Here is an 18,347-nt window from a genome sequence, read left to right as displayed (position 1 = left end):
GTAAAAAGGGAACAATAATCAACCGGAATGCATCCTGCCGATGTGTACAACGTCGTTTCGTCGATGGTCTACATGATGAGCCGCGCCACGACTTGAGAACCTGAAGAGTTGCACCCTGCTGGATATCTACGTCGACAGCATGTTTTGTTTATTATTTTGCTTTTATTTTGTTTTTAACCGAGCTCACCGGGTTGGAATCACCGGTTTGGCTGGTGCACTCTTGCGGCTCTTGACGGATACCTGGCAGCAGACCGATGGCAGCGGACATGTCGACTCAACAGGGACTCGAGATGGGCACTGAAGGACGTCGGCTTCGGTCGACTTTGCGGAAATTGTCGCATATCATCAACAAATTGGTCTGCTTTGGTGACGACAACGATGTAAAGGCTTGCCGAATATGGGTGCTGAAGACGACTAATAATGTGGACGACCGAGGGGACTACCACAGATCATCACGGCGGGATGAAGACCGGATGACCAGACGTTAAATATAGCAATAAAAGGAAGGAGGTCGTCTGAACTGTAGAAAGATAAATAACAACGCAGATTTCAGCATAACAGCGCAGATTCCAACATAACAAGATATCACATAACAGATGTCACAACATAATTGCAGTCAACATAACAACGCAGATACAACTAACGGGAGTGAAGAAAAAATGATGTTACTAAGGAGGAGGGAAATAATTGTAGAACCAGTCGCCCATATGGTATCAACCGGTGGCGACTATAAACAAACTCAACATATACATACATTTTTCTTCATTAAAACGTTTCAATACAGAAAATATTTTGTATAACATTACAGTATGTACTTAACTTCTATCACTGACAACCTTTTTGCGTTCAACGATGCATGAGAACCATAACAATTAAACGCTAATATAAACATGCTGTCGTTTAAATTATCATGCGGGAGTAGTATTTTATAAATCCTCTATGGAAATACAAATAATAATGTATTTACATGTAATTAACTGTTTTGTGAGAAAATGGTGTTTAATCAACTCTTATATTTGAAGCCGCGAAACATTAAAATATTTACTGTCAGCTTAAAATAATAAAACAGTATAAAAAAATAAAGACAAACAAACGTTTGTAATGGCCACAAAATACTTTTTGTAAGGTTAAACAAACAGACAAGCAAACGCAGTGAGGTACGACCTTGGAACGGTCTTTGGAAAACATCATTTGGGAGTTTAAACTGGCAAGCCGTGCACAAGACTTCACTCTCACTCCCCGTCATGTTCTAAAGCTATCTCATCGGGTTTTTCCCTAACTTCTACAATGGTAACAAAAGTCACAATATGTAGATCACAAATCGAGATTTCAAGGTCGGGCACAAAAGGAAGGGCAAGTACTATATTTGCCTTTAGATATGTAAAAGTTCAGAAATGACAATCTATGGTGATGTGTTAACTCTACAAAACCAAAAAGAAATCACGTCAAAGATGTTCCAGATTATTGCAAGTGATTTTTAATCACTATGATTCTTACAAGTGAGCAGTGCCGTATTAAGACCTGAATAAAATACAGAGACAGACTTTTACCCGGGGGATTAGTAGAGGCAATGGTACAGGAGTTTCAGTACAGATTTAGATTAAACCTTCATGGATATAAGATAAAATAGAGAATGCATTAAGGCTCTAACAGCAAAGAAAATTGTTGTACATGTATATGCTGAGGTGCGACTTTGGGAGTGATCCGCTCAGATTTCAAAAGGAAATTCTCTAGACAAATTACTGCATTTTTAGCCATTTCAGACAAACAAAAACGCAGAAACTCAAGTTGAGAAGTACCAGCCCTGGATATTTGAAGTACAGGAAGGAGTCCTCGAGAAAAATGGAAAATGCTACGAGAAAACATAATGTATTTTAAGCCAACATTCAGATTGAAAAGTAGTCACTACTAGTCTGCATAATAACAAGTAGTGGTGGGGTTCCAATATTGAATTATATCCTCATCACGCTAGCACATGTTTGCGAAGCATAAAGAAATAAACAAGGATAAATATCAAACAGGGAATGTCATGTACCAAAAACGCAATCTCCCCAAAGCGAAATTCACAGCACGCAAATGTGCACACTACCAACACACATAGTCAAATACAAAGCAAACACTGAGGACAAAACGAACAAATAAAGGAACACAGTGGGGCACCGCCTTGGAACGGTCAGTGGCAAAAACACCACTGGCTTAACCCGGTTTATGGTGCGCACCCAACCTCACTCTTACCCCACCATGTCCCAAAGACACGGGACAGTGTAAATAAAAGTATTCCCCGCCAGGTGTAGCCGAAGTTAATCTGATTTTATTGAGATAGAGGTTTGCGAGTTCTCCAAGGGAAATTCTTAAATTCTCCATAACAAAGGTGTACATTTTAAGTCATTTCAGACATATGAAGAAACTCAGCAAACTCAGATTGAACAGTACATATTACTGGTTTGCATAATTGGAGAACGGGGTAAGGTTCGGAGTTTTGAAATTTTACAAGACTTATGATGCATTTTGAAACCATTTTAGGCACAACTGACGACTAATTTCTGTGCGAGTACACACTGCGGGTAACTACCGTTGACACTGCCACACTACAACAAACAAAATTCACTTAGACTCTACGCCAAGGCTAGATGTTATTTTCTAGCATTTTGTTATGTGACACAATGAGTTTAAAAAATACATACATCTAATATATAAGCAAAGATGTGTGCAATTACAAAGAAGATTTGAATAATGATTAATAAAACGAGTCAGTTTAAAAAACTAACATTAGGACTTGACAGAGTTGTATATTTTCATGAAAACATGGAGGAACCCAAAATCTAGCATTCTACATAACATATATTTGTAAGGAGTTTGTATATACAAGCTATTTCAAAGTATTTTTCACTAGATTAATCTTAATGTATCGGTGTTTTATTTATTTTTGAAAAACAAATGAAATCGGATTTTTAAAGATAAAAAGCATTGTCTTTGTGTTGGATCTATTTACCATATGTACACATAGCCGGAATCATTTAACTATGCTATATATGGAACGGGATGGAAGGGGCGGGAGGGGCAAGGATACCAAATTAAAATACAACCTTTAACGATGTTAACTGTAAGATCTAAACATTGCAAGTCAAATTGTTTGCTTATTAGTTACTCTTAATAGTGTATGAAAAACTATAATCATGTGCATAGTCTTTTCATTGTTAATATATTATTAGTCTTTCTGTTTAGAATAGCCTCCAACTGGAACATAATATATATCACCTAATGCTGAACAATATACATGTCACTATTTTGTTTTATATAATTTTATAGACATGTACATGTATGTATTTTCAGACAATTCTAGTTCATGTAGAGCAACATTTCCAGCTATGTTTAAAATTGTATATGTAAACGTTTCTGGCACATAAAATCAATTTTGTATGAATTTATGATGCTTTTGATGTAAAAATGGAAATAAAATAAATACAAAAAACGAAAAGAAAAAAAAACACCAAGGCAATTGCCTTGGTACCAGATTGTAGTTACAACATTGGTTAAACTTCAAAAGAAATTAACAATAACTAGATTTTCATACAGGTTGATCTCACGTGACAAAAATCTAAAACAAGAGGGCCAAGATTGGCCCTAGGCCGCTCACCTGAGAAACATACCATAACAATGTAAACATGTATGACCTAGTGATTTCATGGAAACAAATATTCTGGCCAATTTTCATTAAGATTGGACCAAAAATATGGTCTCTTGAGTTTAAACAAGTATATTCTTAGATATGACCTAGTTGCTTAGTTTTTGACTCCAGATGACCCATATTCAAAGTTGACCTAAATTTTATCAAGGCAACCATTCTGACCAAATTTCATTAAGATCAATCGAAAAATACAGTCTCTATCGCATACACAAGATTTTTCTTTGATATGACATAGTGACGTATTTTTTTACCCCAGATGACCCATATTCAAACTCGACCTAGAATTTATCAAGGCAATCATTCTGACCGAATTTCATGAAGACCAATTGAAAAATACAGCCTCTATCGCATACACAAGGTTTTTGCTGGATTTGATCTCGTGTCCTAGTTTTTGACCTCAGATGACCCATATTCGAACTCGACCTAGATTTCATCAAGGCAATCATTCAGACATAATTATATGAAGATCAATAGAAAAATACAGCCTCTATCGCATACACAAAGTTTATCTTTCATTTAACCTAGTGGCCTAGTTTTTTTAACCCAGATGGCCCATATTCGAACTTGACCTAGATTTTATCAAGGCAATCATTCCGACCAAATTTCATGAAGATCAAATTAAAAATACAGCTTCTATCGCATACACAAGGTTTTTCATTGATTTGGCCTAGTGACCTAGTTTTTTACCACAGATGACCCATGTTCGAACTTGTCCAGATTCCATCAAAGCAATCATTTTGACAAAATTTCATGAAAATCAATTGAATAATACAGTCTCTTTCGCATACACAAGATTTTTCTATAATTTGACCTACTGACCTAGTTTTTAAACTCAGATAACCCATATTCAAACTCGACCAAGATTTCATCAAGGCAATCATTCCGACCAAATTTCATGATGATCAATTGAAAAATACAGCCTCTATCGCATACACAAGGTTTTTCTTTGATTTGACCTAGGGACCTAGTTTTTGATCTCAGATGACCCAAATTCAATCTCAATCTAGATTTTATCAAGGCAATTACTCCGACCGAACTTCATGAAGATAAATTGAAAAGTGCAGCCTCTATCGCATACACAACGTTTTTCTTTGATTTGACCTAGTGACCTAGTTTTTTTATCCCAGGTGACCCATTTTTAAACTTCGCCTAGAGTTTATCAAGGTAATCATTCTGACAAAAATTCATGAATATCAATTGAAAAATACAGCCTCTATCGCATACACAAGGGTTTTTTTTTTTTATTTGACCTAGTGACTTAGTTTTTGATCCCAGATAACCCATTTTCAAACTTGGCCTAGATTTTATCAAGGTAATCATTCTGACAAAATTTCATGAAGATCAGTTGAAAATACAGCCTCTATCGCATACAATAGCTAAATGTTGACAAACAGACGACAGAGACGACGGACGCCGGACATCGAGCGATCACAGAAACTCACCTGAGCTTTGAGCATTGCTCAGGTGAGCTAAAAAAATAACATTAAAGTTATGCTTCACGTGGAGATTCTAGCCCCGTGTTCACAAAGCATTTTTCGGACTCAGCTGAGTTTGAGCTTGAAATTTTAATATCGATTTTACTAAAACTTAAAGACTTCATTCCAACTGAAACTGACCATCAATACAAAAAAGTCATTTGAAAATAGTTATTAACTTAAAATTTTGTTTTAAACATGCCATTTAGATATAAATTACAACTAAAGTTTCATTATCAAACTCAGCTGAGACTGGAAATGTTTTGTGAACACGGGACCTGGTCTCCATAAGAAATAATAGAAAATATAAATGGCTCGTATAAATTCATGTAAATTTATTTATCATCGTTTTTAACTCAGCATTGAGATGCCGGTGTCTTGATTTTTTTCAACAACACCGAACAGTGAAACTGCACTTGAAGCCAGGTCTTTTAATTACGACTTATCAAGTAGTATGTCTGCAAAATTTATGGTCTATATCTTTCAGCCTTTTAACTGCCATTGGTCTTGGTCAGTAGATGATTCCTTTCAACATTTGGATAGAAGGTCAATGTCACAGAGATTTGAACTTTTCTTGTAATAACATAATTTTCTCGCAATTACGATGTCTTTTCTCGTAATTACGAGAAAGTTATGTCGGGATAACAAGATTATACTCGGATTCAAGGAGATTTTTTTTCAACTCGGATTCAAGGAGATTTTTTTTTTCATTTGACAAGTTTCGGCTTTTGTACTCAAATTCTACAAAAAAAATACACCAGTATAAAATCTACAATAATTCATTTTCAGCTGTAAGATTTTTTAATTTTTTGGTGGACATCTTTAGTTAAAAGATTGAATTTTTCGTTACACTAGCGGACCCTTTAAAAGGCTTTTCTTCGTATCCTAGAATTCACTGAATCATAGCCTGGTTCCTTGCGTTTTCTTCGGTAACTAAAGAGTTCTCGACCAAAGTGCAAATTTTTGCGTTTACCTGCGATTCCTTATTTAAATAGCACTGGCTTATAGTTTTTATTAAATGGTAATTTTGTGCGAAAAAAAAAACAACTGATTTTGGTGCTGTTTGTTCGTCTTTTGTTTGATCTAGATTTCTCTCGTGGCAATGGTATTATAGTTAGAGCGTGCAGAGCTCCAAATTGGTCCACTCGTTTAGATAATGTCTACAAGTACCCCGCTTTGCTGATGACAGTGTTATGTCTTATCTTTATTTTTTTTGTATCGAAACCCTACCCTTATCATCGATATGACGTCCAGAAATCAAGATGGCCACTGCATAGCTACCAATGTTTATGAGAATAACATCGTTTTTTATAAAGAGCGAGTTAAGATTGTTCCTATTCATTTTTATGTTCATTAGTGTTTTAAACATGTTTTACTTCATAACCAAATAAGATTATTGTCGACCCCGCTTGCGGAAGCGAAGACACAGTTGTCCAAATGGCTGTTATACATGTGTTTGTGCGTGCGTGTGTGCGTCATTCTGGACAATAACTTTGACATGCATAATGCAATCTTGTTTATATTTGGCATGAATGTTAACCTCAGTGAGACGGAGTGTCGTGCGTAAACCCCAGGTTCCTATCTCAAATGTCAATGTCAAAGTTGGAGGTCAAAAGTCATGTCAGATCTTGTCCGGCCTATAACTTTGACATGCATTGAGAATCTTGTTTATATTTGGCATGAATGTTAACCTCAGTGAAACGGACTCTATCTCAAAGGTCACAGAATGCTCAAAGGGCGGACTCGACATGTTGCCCGTGGGCATCTAGTTTTGCAGGAAATATCAAATTTTAATGAAATATGGGATTTCGGTAAAAATGAGGGAAATAGACATTTTTTTCTATTATTGACTGTTTCTAACAGATTTGGTCACCAAAACTATTTGGGATCTTAAATTTTAAGTTAGCAGGGACTTTATCTACTAAGGGTTTATATTCAACCTTGCATCAAAAAAAATTAATATCGAGACTTTGCGGAATAGAATTTTAACTGTTTTTTCCATTGACATTATTGATATGATTCCAAATGTATGAATCATCTTCTTGGGTATTTATAGCGTCTGAAAAGGAAGTTTGCTAATCTTTCCTAATTAGTGCTTGGTCCTTCCAGTATATATATTCCGACCAATTTTTTATTTTATGATAGAAATCTGTTTTCTTTTATGGAAGGGTAATTCCTTGTTAAAAGGTCTGGATCTTGGCAGTGGGCTAAGGGATTTCTGTCTTCATTAGCACAGTTGGGGGCTAATGACTATCACAGTATGGTTCTAATAAAAAAGGGTCTTTATTGGAAAGTCAGTCAACCTTACAAGTGTATCAATTAGTGAAAAGTGGAAACTGTGTATTTTATTTAATAAATATGTGATAACTTAAAAAGTTATACCTATTTTTGGCACTTTTTATGAAAGGAAAATATTTGTGGATAAAAAATAATAATAAAATAGTAAGAAACTTATCAGAAATATGTTACAAATTTCATTATGTTTTTAGGGAAAAAAGTAAGATTTTTAATATATTTTTTACAAGTTTTGTCTTGAGATGTGCACATATTCGAATTTGATACTTTAGAAAAATGTGACAGTCAGTCATTTAACAGTTTTGTTTTAATGCTTGCAGAATATTGTAGATAACATTTGTCTGAGATTGAAAACCGAATGTGCATATCAGTGTTATAAAGTAAAGCATGAAAAAGTACACTTTAGGCAACTTATTCTTGAAAGCGAAAATTCAATATAGACAGTAAACAATAATTTGATTTTTTCCAGTAATATTATATTCCAATAAGGGTGATTGCATGTATATGAAAAAATCATTTTCCCATTGTTTTTGTAAGTTTTCTATATAAATATAATGGAAGGATAACTTCATCGGTATGACCCTTTTCATTATAATTATGATATTATAGGAAAAATATCAACACAAAGAACTCTTTTTTATTGTTTTATTATCATTATAATTTTTAATATTATTACTATATCTTTTATTATTTTTTATAATATTATATAATAATCGTCATATAATAATCATTGTCTATAAAAAAATAATAAAATAACAATAATAATATAACAATAATGATAATATCATTATTATTATTCAACATTCACCGGAGGAAAATTAATTTCTTTCAAATCCACTGCACACATCTTCATGGTCTAGTTGGGCGCCATGCTGTGCTAACTGCCCTCAAATTAGCTACTGTTACATAATCGCTGATAAGCAGCAGATAAGATTGGAGTTGTCTATTGGATTTGGGGTGGGGGACACTTATGGCGCATGTGTACAACTTGTAGATTAACTTATTATTTAGTGGAGTAATGCCTATTATAGTCTATTTCAAGAAAAACTTGTGCAGACGATATTAATCACTGGCACTAGAACCGCAAATTTAGCTTTGAGTGGCGTTCTTATATATTACGTCCCATCCTCTGTTCTTATATAATATAAGAACAGAGGATGGGACGTAATATATAAGAAGGCACCATTTCTTTTATATTTCTTTATAAATTGAAAAATAATGCACATATTTATGAAAATAGGCCACTCAAAGCTAAATTTGCGGTTCTAGTGCCAGTGATATTAATAGACCAAGCAACTTGCTAGACCCTAATTACTATATTTGATATTATATTTGATATCTATTGCAAAAACGAAAGGATTCTAGATTTAACTGACCGTGCTGACTGTAAATAACATATATCACTATGCTATTTTTTAAATAAAAAATTAAACTTTTTTGCCTTTTATTAAAATATTTACGATTATTTAAAATTAAACTCTATACTTTAGGCGCGTTAAATTATGTACAATATACTACGGTTATGAACAAAAAACTGTTTTAACTAACAGTCCTATATTATTAAAATAACACATGTTTACTTTTGTGTTTCTGATAATGTGCATGTCATACCTGTTATACACTGGTCAGCGATGTGAGACAAACATCAAAGAACGCCGGCGGTGCGTGACATATGACACTTTTATCGAGGGTGGACAATGGAACAGCCAATATTGAACACAAATTGCAGCCATTTTCGGATTGAGTAGACGAATATCGATTACCGAGACGAAGAGAGGATTAACTGATCTGATATCATCAAAGGATAAGTCAAACACAGCAGTTCATTGGAAAATCAACATAAATTTCAAGTTCTGGATTAAAATTAGCCTTTTTTCTTTAATTTAATATTGTGTTAAATAGTGTGTAATCTCGGAATTGTCACAGAGCATGTCAATTAATTGTGTAAACAAAAGGTAACGGAAAAATTGAAAATGGATTGGAGTGTACGGACAGGTGTTTTACACACCTTGCTACAAATTTTGTGCTGGAAAGTTGTTATGAGTTACAATGTGCATGTAGATTTAAAACGAAATAGTGTGTCAGACGCGATTTTCAACGCAAGTCTTGGAGGGGGCTGGTCGTATTATTTTGATCGTTGGTCGCGGTCAGAAAATATTAATGATATAATGTCATTAGATGCAACAGAAGGGACAGTATTTCTGAAAGATGCAGATCAAATTTGTAAACATATCCGCTCAAATCCATTAGATGTTCGGATATTAGGAAAGACATATTCACACATAAACGACAGAAATTTCATCTCTAATTACACAATGATTTCATTGACAATCATTTTTCATAATCTACCATGTAGAGTTCCATTCCATTCTTCGAAATCAGAACATTCATTGTCATCTAAACATTCTGTACAAGCTGTGATATTTAGTGACAAATTTGCACACTGGAATAAGTTGAATTGCCTAGAAAAAGGAATAAATGCGTTTTATTTAAGGAATCATATTCCAGTTTCAATATTTCAAAGTATGTGTGATGTTTCTATCAAGAATCCTAATTTTCAGTTCCATTTTGAAAACTCCTCTATTTCTACTACGCGTGTTCAGTGCCTGTATGATTCTGATATTGCAGTTCCAATTCAGATTGTATTGTGTCAGGATAAACACAGATCTTCAGTTTATGTTAGTATCCAACCAGTAGAGTCTTCATTCAGCAGGTTCACGGTTCAAAGCAGCCATAAAAACCATTTACGCTTGAAACGTCAAACATCAAACACTTCTCCTTCGTTTTCTAAAGACGAGTACAGGGCCTCCATTCCGGAAAATCAAGCTGCAGGCCTTTCTGTTATATTGCTTACTGCAACAGATCCAGACCAGGGAGAAAATGGCAAGCTCACATACTCTATGACTGCCTTGCGCGATTCACGCAGTAATGATATGTTTACTATAAATCCTATTTCTGGACAAGTGACTACGACGAAGAAACTAGATCGTGAGGAAATACCACGCCATGATTTTGCAGTTACGGCAACTGACAACAATGCTTTGTTTAAGAAATCAGCAGTAACAATGTTGATAATCACAGTTGAAGACGAAAATGATCATACACCAACATTTGACCAGACAATTTATAAAGTAGAAAAGTATGAAAATATTCCTGTGTCAACTACCATTACTACAGTCCGGGCCATTGACAGAGATTCTGGGAAGAATCGTGAAATTCGATACAGCATCATTGTACCAGCAAATCCTTCAACTTTCAAAATTGACCCAATTTCTGGTAGTATTTCAACTCTGAAAGTATTAGACAGGGAAGTTCAGGCAAGTTACCAGTTGATTGTTCAAGCTAAGGATCAAGCTAGTTTTGGGAAACAGCGATCATCTACTGCTACCATTGAGATAAAGGTTCTTGATGAAAATGATAATTATCCACAATTTGACCAAAGCTCTTACACAGTAAATGTTTCTGAGAATTTGGACATATCAAGTCGTCCAGTTATTGCTCAGATATCAGCAACTGACTCAGATGAAGGAAGAAATCAGGAAATCACTTACAGTATTACTGGTGGAAATTTAGAGGACACTTTCTACATAGATCCAACCTCAGGTGAGGTTTCAGTGCAAAAACCCTTAGACTATGAAGCCAATAAAGAATTTAATCTAAAAGTGAAAGCATCTGATAATGGGCAATTTCCAAGAACGAACAGCACAAATTTATGGATAAGGATTGACGATTTGAATGATAACCCACCATATTTCCAAAGTTCAGTTTACACAGGGTCAGCTGTAGAGGGGGAAAGTACTGGCACACTTGTATTAACTGTTCGTGCTTTAGATGATGATGATGGGATAAATGGACAAGTGGTTTATACACTTCTCAATGTTCCACCAGCTTTTCCGTTTGCGATAGACCCAGACCTGGGCGAGATCAGAGTAAGAGCAACACTTGACAGAGAAATACAGTCATCCTATTTATTTACTGTACAAGTCAAAGACAAAGGCCAGCCACAGCTGTCAGCGACTGTTTCCGTAGAAATTACTGTAAATGATATAAACGACAACAGTCCAATTTTTCCGCAGAAAATATTTTACACGAGTATTTCCGAGGATGCACCAAAGTATAAGCAAGTAATACAAGTGACAGCTAATGATGCAGATACTGGTATAAACTCACATCTTACATACAGTATTATCAGTGGTAATAATGATCAGGTGTTTTCTATAGGAAGAGAGACTGGAGTTATAACACTAGCCAAAACTTTGGACTACAAGATTCAAAATAAGTATATTCTTACTGTGCGGGCAGCAGATTCTGGTACAGGCAACAGATTTGATACAGCAGAGGTTCACATAAATGTTACAGATATAAACAAACATACACCAGTGTTTAGAAATACAAACTATCAGTTTAATGTAGATGAAGGTGCTTTGGTTGGAACATCAGTAGGAAAGGTCCAGGCCATGGACAAAGATGTTGGTGAAAATGGAAGAATCACTTATGAAATAATAGGAGTAGAAGAATTTAGTATTGATCCAGTGACAGGTGAAATTGCAACAAGGGAAGTTCTGAACCATGAATTACACACTGCATATTCTTTTGAAGTCAGAGCAAGCGATCATGGTGACCCAGTACGTCAAGACACTGCTAGTGTGATAGTGATTGTGAATGACAAGAATAATAATGTGCCCAAATTTGATAAACCAGTCTATGATGCGAGTGTTAGTGAGGCAGCATTTGACGGACATCTTGTTACAACCGTACACGCATCTGATGCAGACTCTGGGATCAATGCACAGATTAACTACAGATTTTCTGACATTGGGTCTGGTTACAGTGACTTTGAAATTGATGATGCTAGTGGTGATATCCGTGTTGCTAAAGATAGCAAGATTGACAGAGAGAAACGTAATAATTACACACTTACAGTGCTAGCTGTAGACAAAGGGGTAATTCCATTAACCGGATCGGTAGAAGTTAGAATCAAGATTGAAGATATCAATGACAATGCTCCAAAGTTTGCTAAAGACGAAATTATTGCCATGGTACCAGAAAATCAAAAAATTGGTTCAACTGTTGCCGTTATAGAAGCAGTAGATCCAGATGAAGGAGTTAATGCTGATGTGGAATATACGTTAGAAGGTGGATTAGATGCAGATAAATTTCTCTTAGCGAATCAACCAGGCGATCCTGCAATTATTGTAAATCGTGTTGACCTGGATTTTGAATCAGATAAAAAGGAATATTATATCCAGCTGAAAGCATCGTCTGGGACATTATTTTCTAGAGCACTGATCATCATTAAAGTGCAAGATGTTAATGATAATGCACCAGTTTTAAAAGACTTTTGGATTATATTTAACAACTATGTGGATCATTTTCCATCTGAACCCATAGGTAGAATTCCTGCATTTGATCCAGACGTCTCTGATCAGGCAAAATTGAAGTATGAATTCTTGATGGGCAATGAGGCAGGGTTCCTTCATCTGAACAGAACAACAGGCGAGATAACTCTTGATTCAAGGCTTAACTCAGACGTACCACGAAATGGAACCATTCAAGTTAAAGTATCGGGTAGGTTTATAAATCTTGATACTATTTTTTAAAAGTTTTCATTTTAGCTTGTTAATCAGGTTTTGAGAAAAAAAAAAAAAGTTTCAAATTGTAGTCCAAAGTAGATTATCTAATTCTTGGATAGAAATTGACATTGTTTTGCAAACATGTATACCAGTATTTTTTAAACAACAACACAATTTTGTATTAATCATTGTCTAATGATAAAAAGTTTTAGTCAATAGAAGTTGTGCTTACATTTATATATTATCTTAAATGTTGGAAGTTATTATTTCATATACCCATTTACAGTTATGTTATGTGAAGAAATACTAAAAGTTTGGATGTTTTAAATTAAAGTAATACATTTTGATAGACTTTATGAATAAAAAGTAAATGTATAAAATACTTTCAAGACAGGGCTAAAACTGTTTAATGTTTACTCTGTAATCTGTTTACATATATAATGTATGTAAAGCTTAACTTTGAAACACTTATCCAAATCATACAAACAATATTTACACATCTGATAGGCAAGGATAAAAGGTAATAAAATTTGAGAACAACTTGTAGATAAGTACATGTAATGTAATCTTATGAAAGAATGAATTTGGTTTAACTTTAAGAACAGTCATGTGCAGTTCTCTTTTGAGAATAAGGTATTTCATGTATATATAAATGTATTTTGGTTTATTTGGTTACCATAGAAGTTTGATAATTCAGACAGGGTTATTTGTGAAGACAAACATTTTAGAAGTGTCTGTACAAGCTTATATTAAAAATGACAAATGATAATAATCTTTAGATTGGCCACTTGTTTCTAAACAATATCTGCATCATCTACTATCTAATTGTATATCTATTAGGGAAGTGTCAGAAAAAATGGCCAGTGGGGGCTATTATTGTAAATGAAAATGCCATATATATTGTGATATATTAATTCTGGTAGCCTGTGCCCTTGTCTGTTTATTATAGGCATTTTCAAGGTTTTTAAGGTAAACAAATGTATAGTCTTTATTTGAGAAGGTACAGCGTTGCACTTTGGATTTTACTTGATCATTGTATGCTTAATGTACATAATTGCAAATCATGACCATAATATGCTTTATGCCTTTGTTAAATTTCAAGGTGTTAATTGATATTAAGAGAAAACACAACATTAAACCTTTATAATCATTCCTGTTAATCACATTGAACCATTTGCCCTTTGAACTGTATATAAGTGTTTATTTGACCAAATGGTCTGTACAGATTTTCACCTTTCCTACACAAAGACTAGTTATTAACCATTCACCACAACTTTTGACGCTTTTCTTATTGTTGAATAATCCTTTGTTGGGACAAGAATTTCAAAAATTACCGAAAATGGCGTTACCTATTATAGAGTGTGTTTTACTGTTCAGTGATTTTAGATCGTTTATGATAACTGTTTAATTGAATAAATATTGTTGTACAGACTTTTAGACTAGAATGTACACATGTGATAATATTTAATAAGGTTTTAGTTAAAAATAAAACTTGTTGGAACCAAACAACTGTATAAAATTGAAAGTCATAGATTTTATGCTTTCATCAGAACACTAACAGAAGCATTTTTTGTAAACATTTCCTGTTCCAACAATTTAATTATATGATTTTAATCGAAACAGTTTATTCGGATAATTTGTTATTTTAAGTATAGATTTAGTTCAAAAATGCATCCTGAAAACACAAATCTGTACCCGCAATGAATTGTCCATTATCTATAATTTACATTTGTAAATGGTAAAGAATCAATTAGAGAATATATAAAACAAGATTTTCTATTGAAGATGAATCATTAAACAAGATCTGTGATAAAACTACATTTTTAATGTATTAAAACCTCAAATTTTATATTCTAAGTGGTTCATAATTAACTTCAGCCTAAATTAGTTAGGCTTTTACTGTATATAAGAATGTGGCTAAATTAGATGAAATCTACAAATTTTTAATATATAAAATTAAAGATTATTTCTCACACAAAGAAAGAAAATTCTAATTTGACTGTCAGAGATGACATCCTATCTTTTAAAAGACATTAGTACTCAGGGATTTTTTTACTGTTTCAAACCTGGGGTCCGGACCCCATTAATTTGGGGAAAAATGGCACGTAAAACCTGAAAATTCAGGGAAATTAAAAAAATAAGTTCAGAAAATAAGTTTTACCATCATACATTATTACAGCCTTTATTTCAGAATTATTACTGTTGAATGTCACATCTAGTCTTTTTTTTGTGTCTTTTGAAAGTGGTGGAAACCTGAAAACTGAGACTACTGCAAAATTAGTATTTTTTGGCAGATTTTTGGGAAATTTATACCTCAGAATTGGGAAAATAAGCAAATTTTTGCATATTGGAATGGGGCCCAAATTCGGCCCCAAAATCAACCTTAAAAAATCCCTGAGTGTACTTGTTTTAAAACTTTGAAACTTTAATACAGTATATGCAGTGAAATACTAATATGGCATTTATGTATTTTGTGATCTTGAGACATATTCAGTATGCCTGTATAATTATGTCTGCAGGACATATTGTTTTGGTCCGGTCATCCGTCTGTCTGTCAGTCTGTTCTTGTATTACTTGGCACCATTAAAAGGCATTTTAGTGTATGTATATAAAAGTTATAAAAATTAAGTGAAATTAATAACATGTTGATATATTGCAGATGGTCTGAACGAGGTTCGAGCAACATGTCGTCTGCATGTACATCTAGTCACCATGGAAATGTTAGAAAAAAGCGTCACCATTCGTATCAATAACATGACCAGTGATACGTTCCTCTCTCCACTTTTTACGTTCTTCGTTGATGCACTGGCGACAATTATAAACGTGAGCAAGGAAAACATCTTTGTGATAAATGTACGTAATGATACGGATGTAAAAGCTCAGATACTGAATGTGACAGTGTCAATACGAGAGAAATCGGTACGTGTGGACAGACAGATGGTAGACGTTTTCTACAGTGCTGAGTTCCTAAAGGAACAGATCTATCTCCAAAGAACACTGCTGGCAAATCTTTCTACCGTACAGGTTTGTAGACATTTTAGTTTCTGGTTTTGTGTCGCTGCATGAAAAGGTCCGTCTTCAGAAGTATCATTAAATTTGAATGGAGAAATGATGTTTTTACAGTTAGGATGGGAATGAATTCTAAAATTAACATTAGAATTTTCAGTGGTTTTCCTGTCCGAGCTTTTGCGTTTGACTATTATGGCAAATAGCATAGAAGCTACCTTTTCTGTAGTGACATATGAAATAGGCTTGTTTATATTACATTGAAGTACTTTGATAAAATTAAGCTCTGAAATCTTTTCACCCATATATTAAAGTGAGTAATTTTTGACTAATTTAACAAATTTGACAGCAGTTTGTCAGTGTACAAAATTGTTTTCTTTTTTTTAATGTTTTTACTGACTTAACCAAGTCCGGCTTTCAGCTGAATTCTGTATTATCATCTGTATAGTTTGAATTGTTAGATATTCAGTAATATATTAAAAAGTTTGATTTGAATAAGAATTTTGGTTATATGATAAGGCATATTTCATATAAATAAGAATTTTAAAGTTGCTTAAATTTTGATTTATATCAGATTGCAGATTTTAGACGTGACAAATAAACTTGTCATATCTATACACCAAAAATTATAATACATTCTCTAATATCATCTCGGCTTGCGTTTATCTGGGGTAGAATTGTAAAGCGCTTGGTAGGATTTCAATAACGGGTATTATGCTAATTTATTATCGTCTCGCAGTGCAATAAGAGTCATGAGGTGCTCAATTCTGACAGATGATTTTTCATTCCTATGTCATCTGGTTGTCTGAATACACAAATATCACTTATATTGTATAAATTTAGGTCTTACATTTTAAAGTAGAAATGTTTTATAAAATTTAGGAAAGACTTTTTTTTGTATTATATTTCTAAGCATTAGGTGTCAGTTGTCAGTTATGCATTTTAGGGCTTGTAATATTAACACAGAAAACATTTTTTTCATAAAAATACAGTTGAAGCTCTGATACTAATCTTTTAAACTAGAGCATGGATGGGTAGAAATTCAGGCAAACTTCACTGGTGCCAAATCATCAGTTGTCCGCAAGTTTGTTATGCTGCAGACAAATACGATGAAATAACCAGTTATAATGTGGCTCCATGTTGTCCACAGAAACAAAAACTAATGGGAATTGGTAATTTTTAGACCATTGCGAAATGTCATCTCAATTTATGTATATGTTCTAATACATAGAAATAGAATTGGTACCACATTGCTATAATTCATTGTATTGGTGAGTTACCAGGTATTATATTTGTATCAAGGCCCTCAAAAGTACGGTTAAATTCTTCCAGGAGTTACAAGGGCACTTGTTCATGCTCAATTAGGGATCATGATTCTGCTCCTTGGAATGAGGGAGCATGAAAACCTTTATGCCACTCTCCACATTCAGTATGATGGAGCATGTATTTAAACATTAAGAGTTTTGAAGGGGTTAGAATCATTGCCCCTGTTGATTTGAAACAACACCTTAATGGACAGACAATGATGTTTAGGTGGTACTTGTGTCAAAACTGAACATTTCTAATGTGTTTGTTTAAAATATTCTTTGTGGTTTTAAAATGCACCTTTCATAGAGACACTGAATATAATGGGTCACTGAAAATAGTCATATGTTTCAAAAATATCATTGCTCCTTCAAAATGTTTTCAGTTGGGACAGTTACTTAAAGACGCACCTTTCTTTTATTTGGTACTTAGAGGTTAAGTTTTGCACTCATTATGTCATAGTACTACAACGGGTGTTTAATACTGGGGTTGATATTTACAAGGTTATTTGTTTGGAGGGTTCAACAATGCACCAATTTGTATCCCATTTAATGATTGGTGGGAAAAAACTTAATTATATGTTTTAGATCTTTTAAAAATATTGTTTTTCTTCATAAGAAAGAGAAAAGTTCAATTAAGATATGATTGACACTTCAATGTTCCAGTGTAAGAAACCTTTTGATCTACCACTAGCATTCATAACCTGATCCATTGTCTTCTTCTACACCCAACTTGCCCAGGTATAAAGTCAACAATACTCCATGGACTTTATCAAGATCTGGGCTTGCTATCTCAGACACTGCTTGTCAGTTAACCAATATAACATTCATAAATCTTGTATTTAGTCCTTGTATGAAGTGACTAAAAACCTGATAAAGACACTGGCTCTCATGTAGGGGACATTTATGCCAGATTTATAACTCCATAATTGAAATGTTATGATTTTTTTGTAGGGTATAATGGACCTAAATATTTATGACATGAATGGTCATTTTTCTGTATTTG

General features: G+C 33.9%; 1 protein-coding gene across 2 annotated transcripts in view; it reads left to right on the top strand.

Moving 5' to 3' along the window:
* The first annotated feature begins 9,100 nt into the window (after window positions 1-9,100).
* Window positions 9,101-18,347, top strand: part of LOC123530297 (cadherin EGF LAG seven-pass G-type receptor 1-like) — a 55,890-nt gene continuing 46,643 nt past the window's right edge. The window contains exons 1-2 of one of the 2 annotated variants that reach the window (XM_053521948.1): window positions 9,101-13,026; window positions 15,691-16,055. In XM_053521948.1, coding sequence (XP_053377923.1) covers window positions 9,432-13,026; window positions 15,691-16,055 — 3,960 coding nt within the window. In that variant the 5' untranslated portion in view covers window positions 9,101-9,431. The remainder of the gene's footprint in view (window positions 13,027-15,690; window positions 16,056-18,347) is intronic. The other variant, XM_053521949.1, reaches the window with a different exon arrangement.

This window comes from Mercenaria mercenaria, chromosome 13 (genome assembly GCF_021730395.1).
Source record: "Mercenaria mercenaria strain notata chromosome 13, MADL_Memer_1, whole genome shotgun sequence".
NCBI lineage: Eukaryota > Metazoa > Mollusca > Bivalvia > Venerida > Veneridae > Mercenaria > Mercenaria mercenaria.
This window is presented reverse-complemented; position numbering and strand designations above follow the sequence as displayed.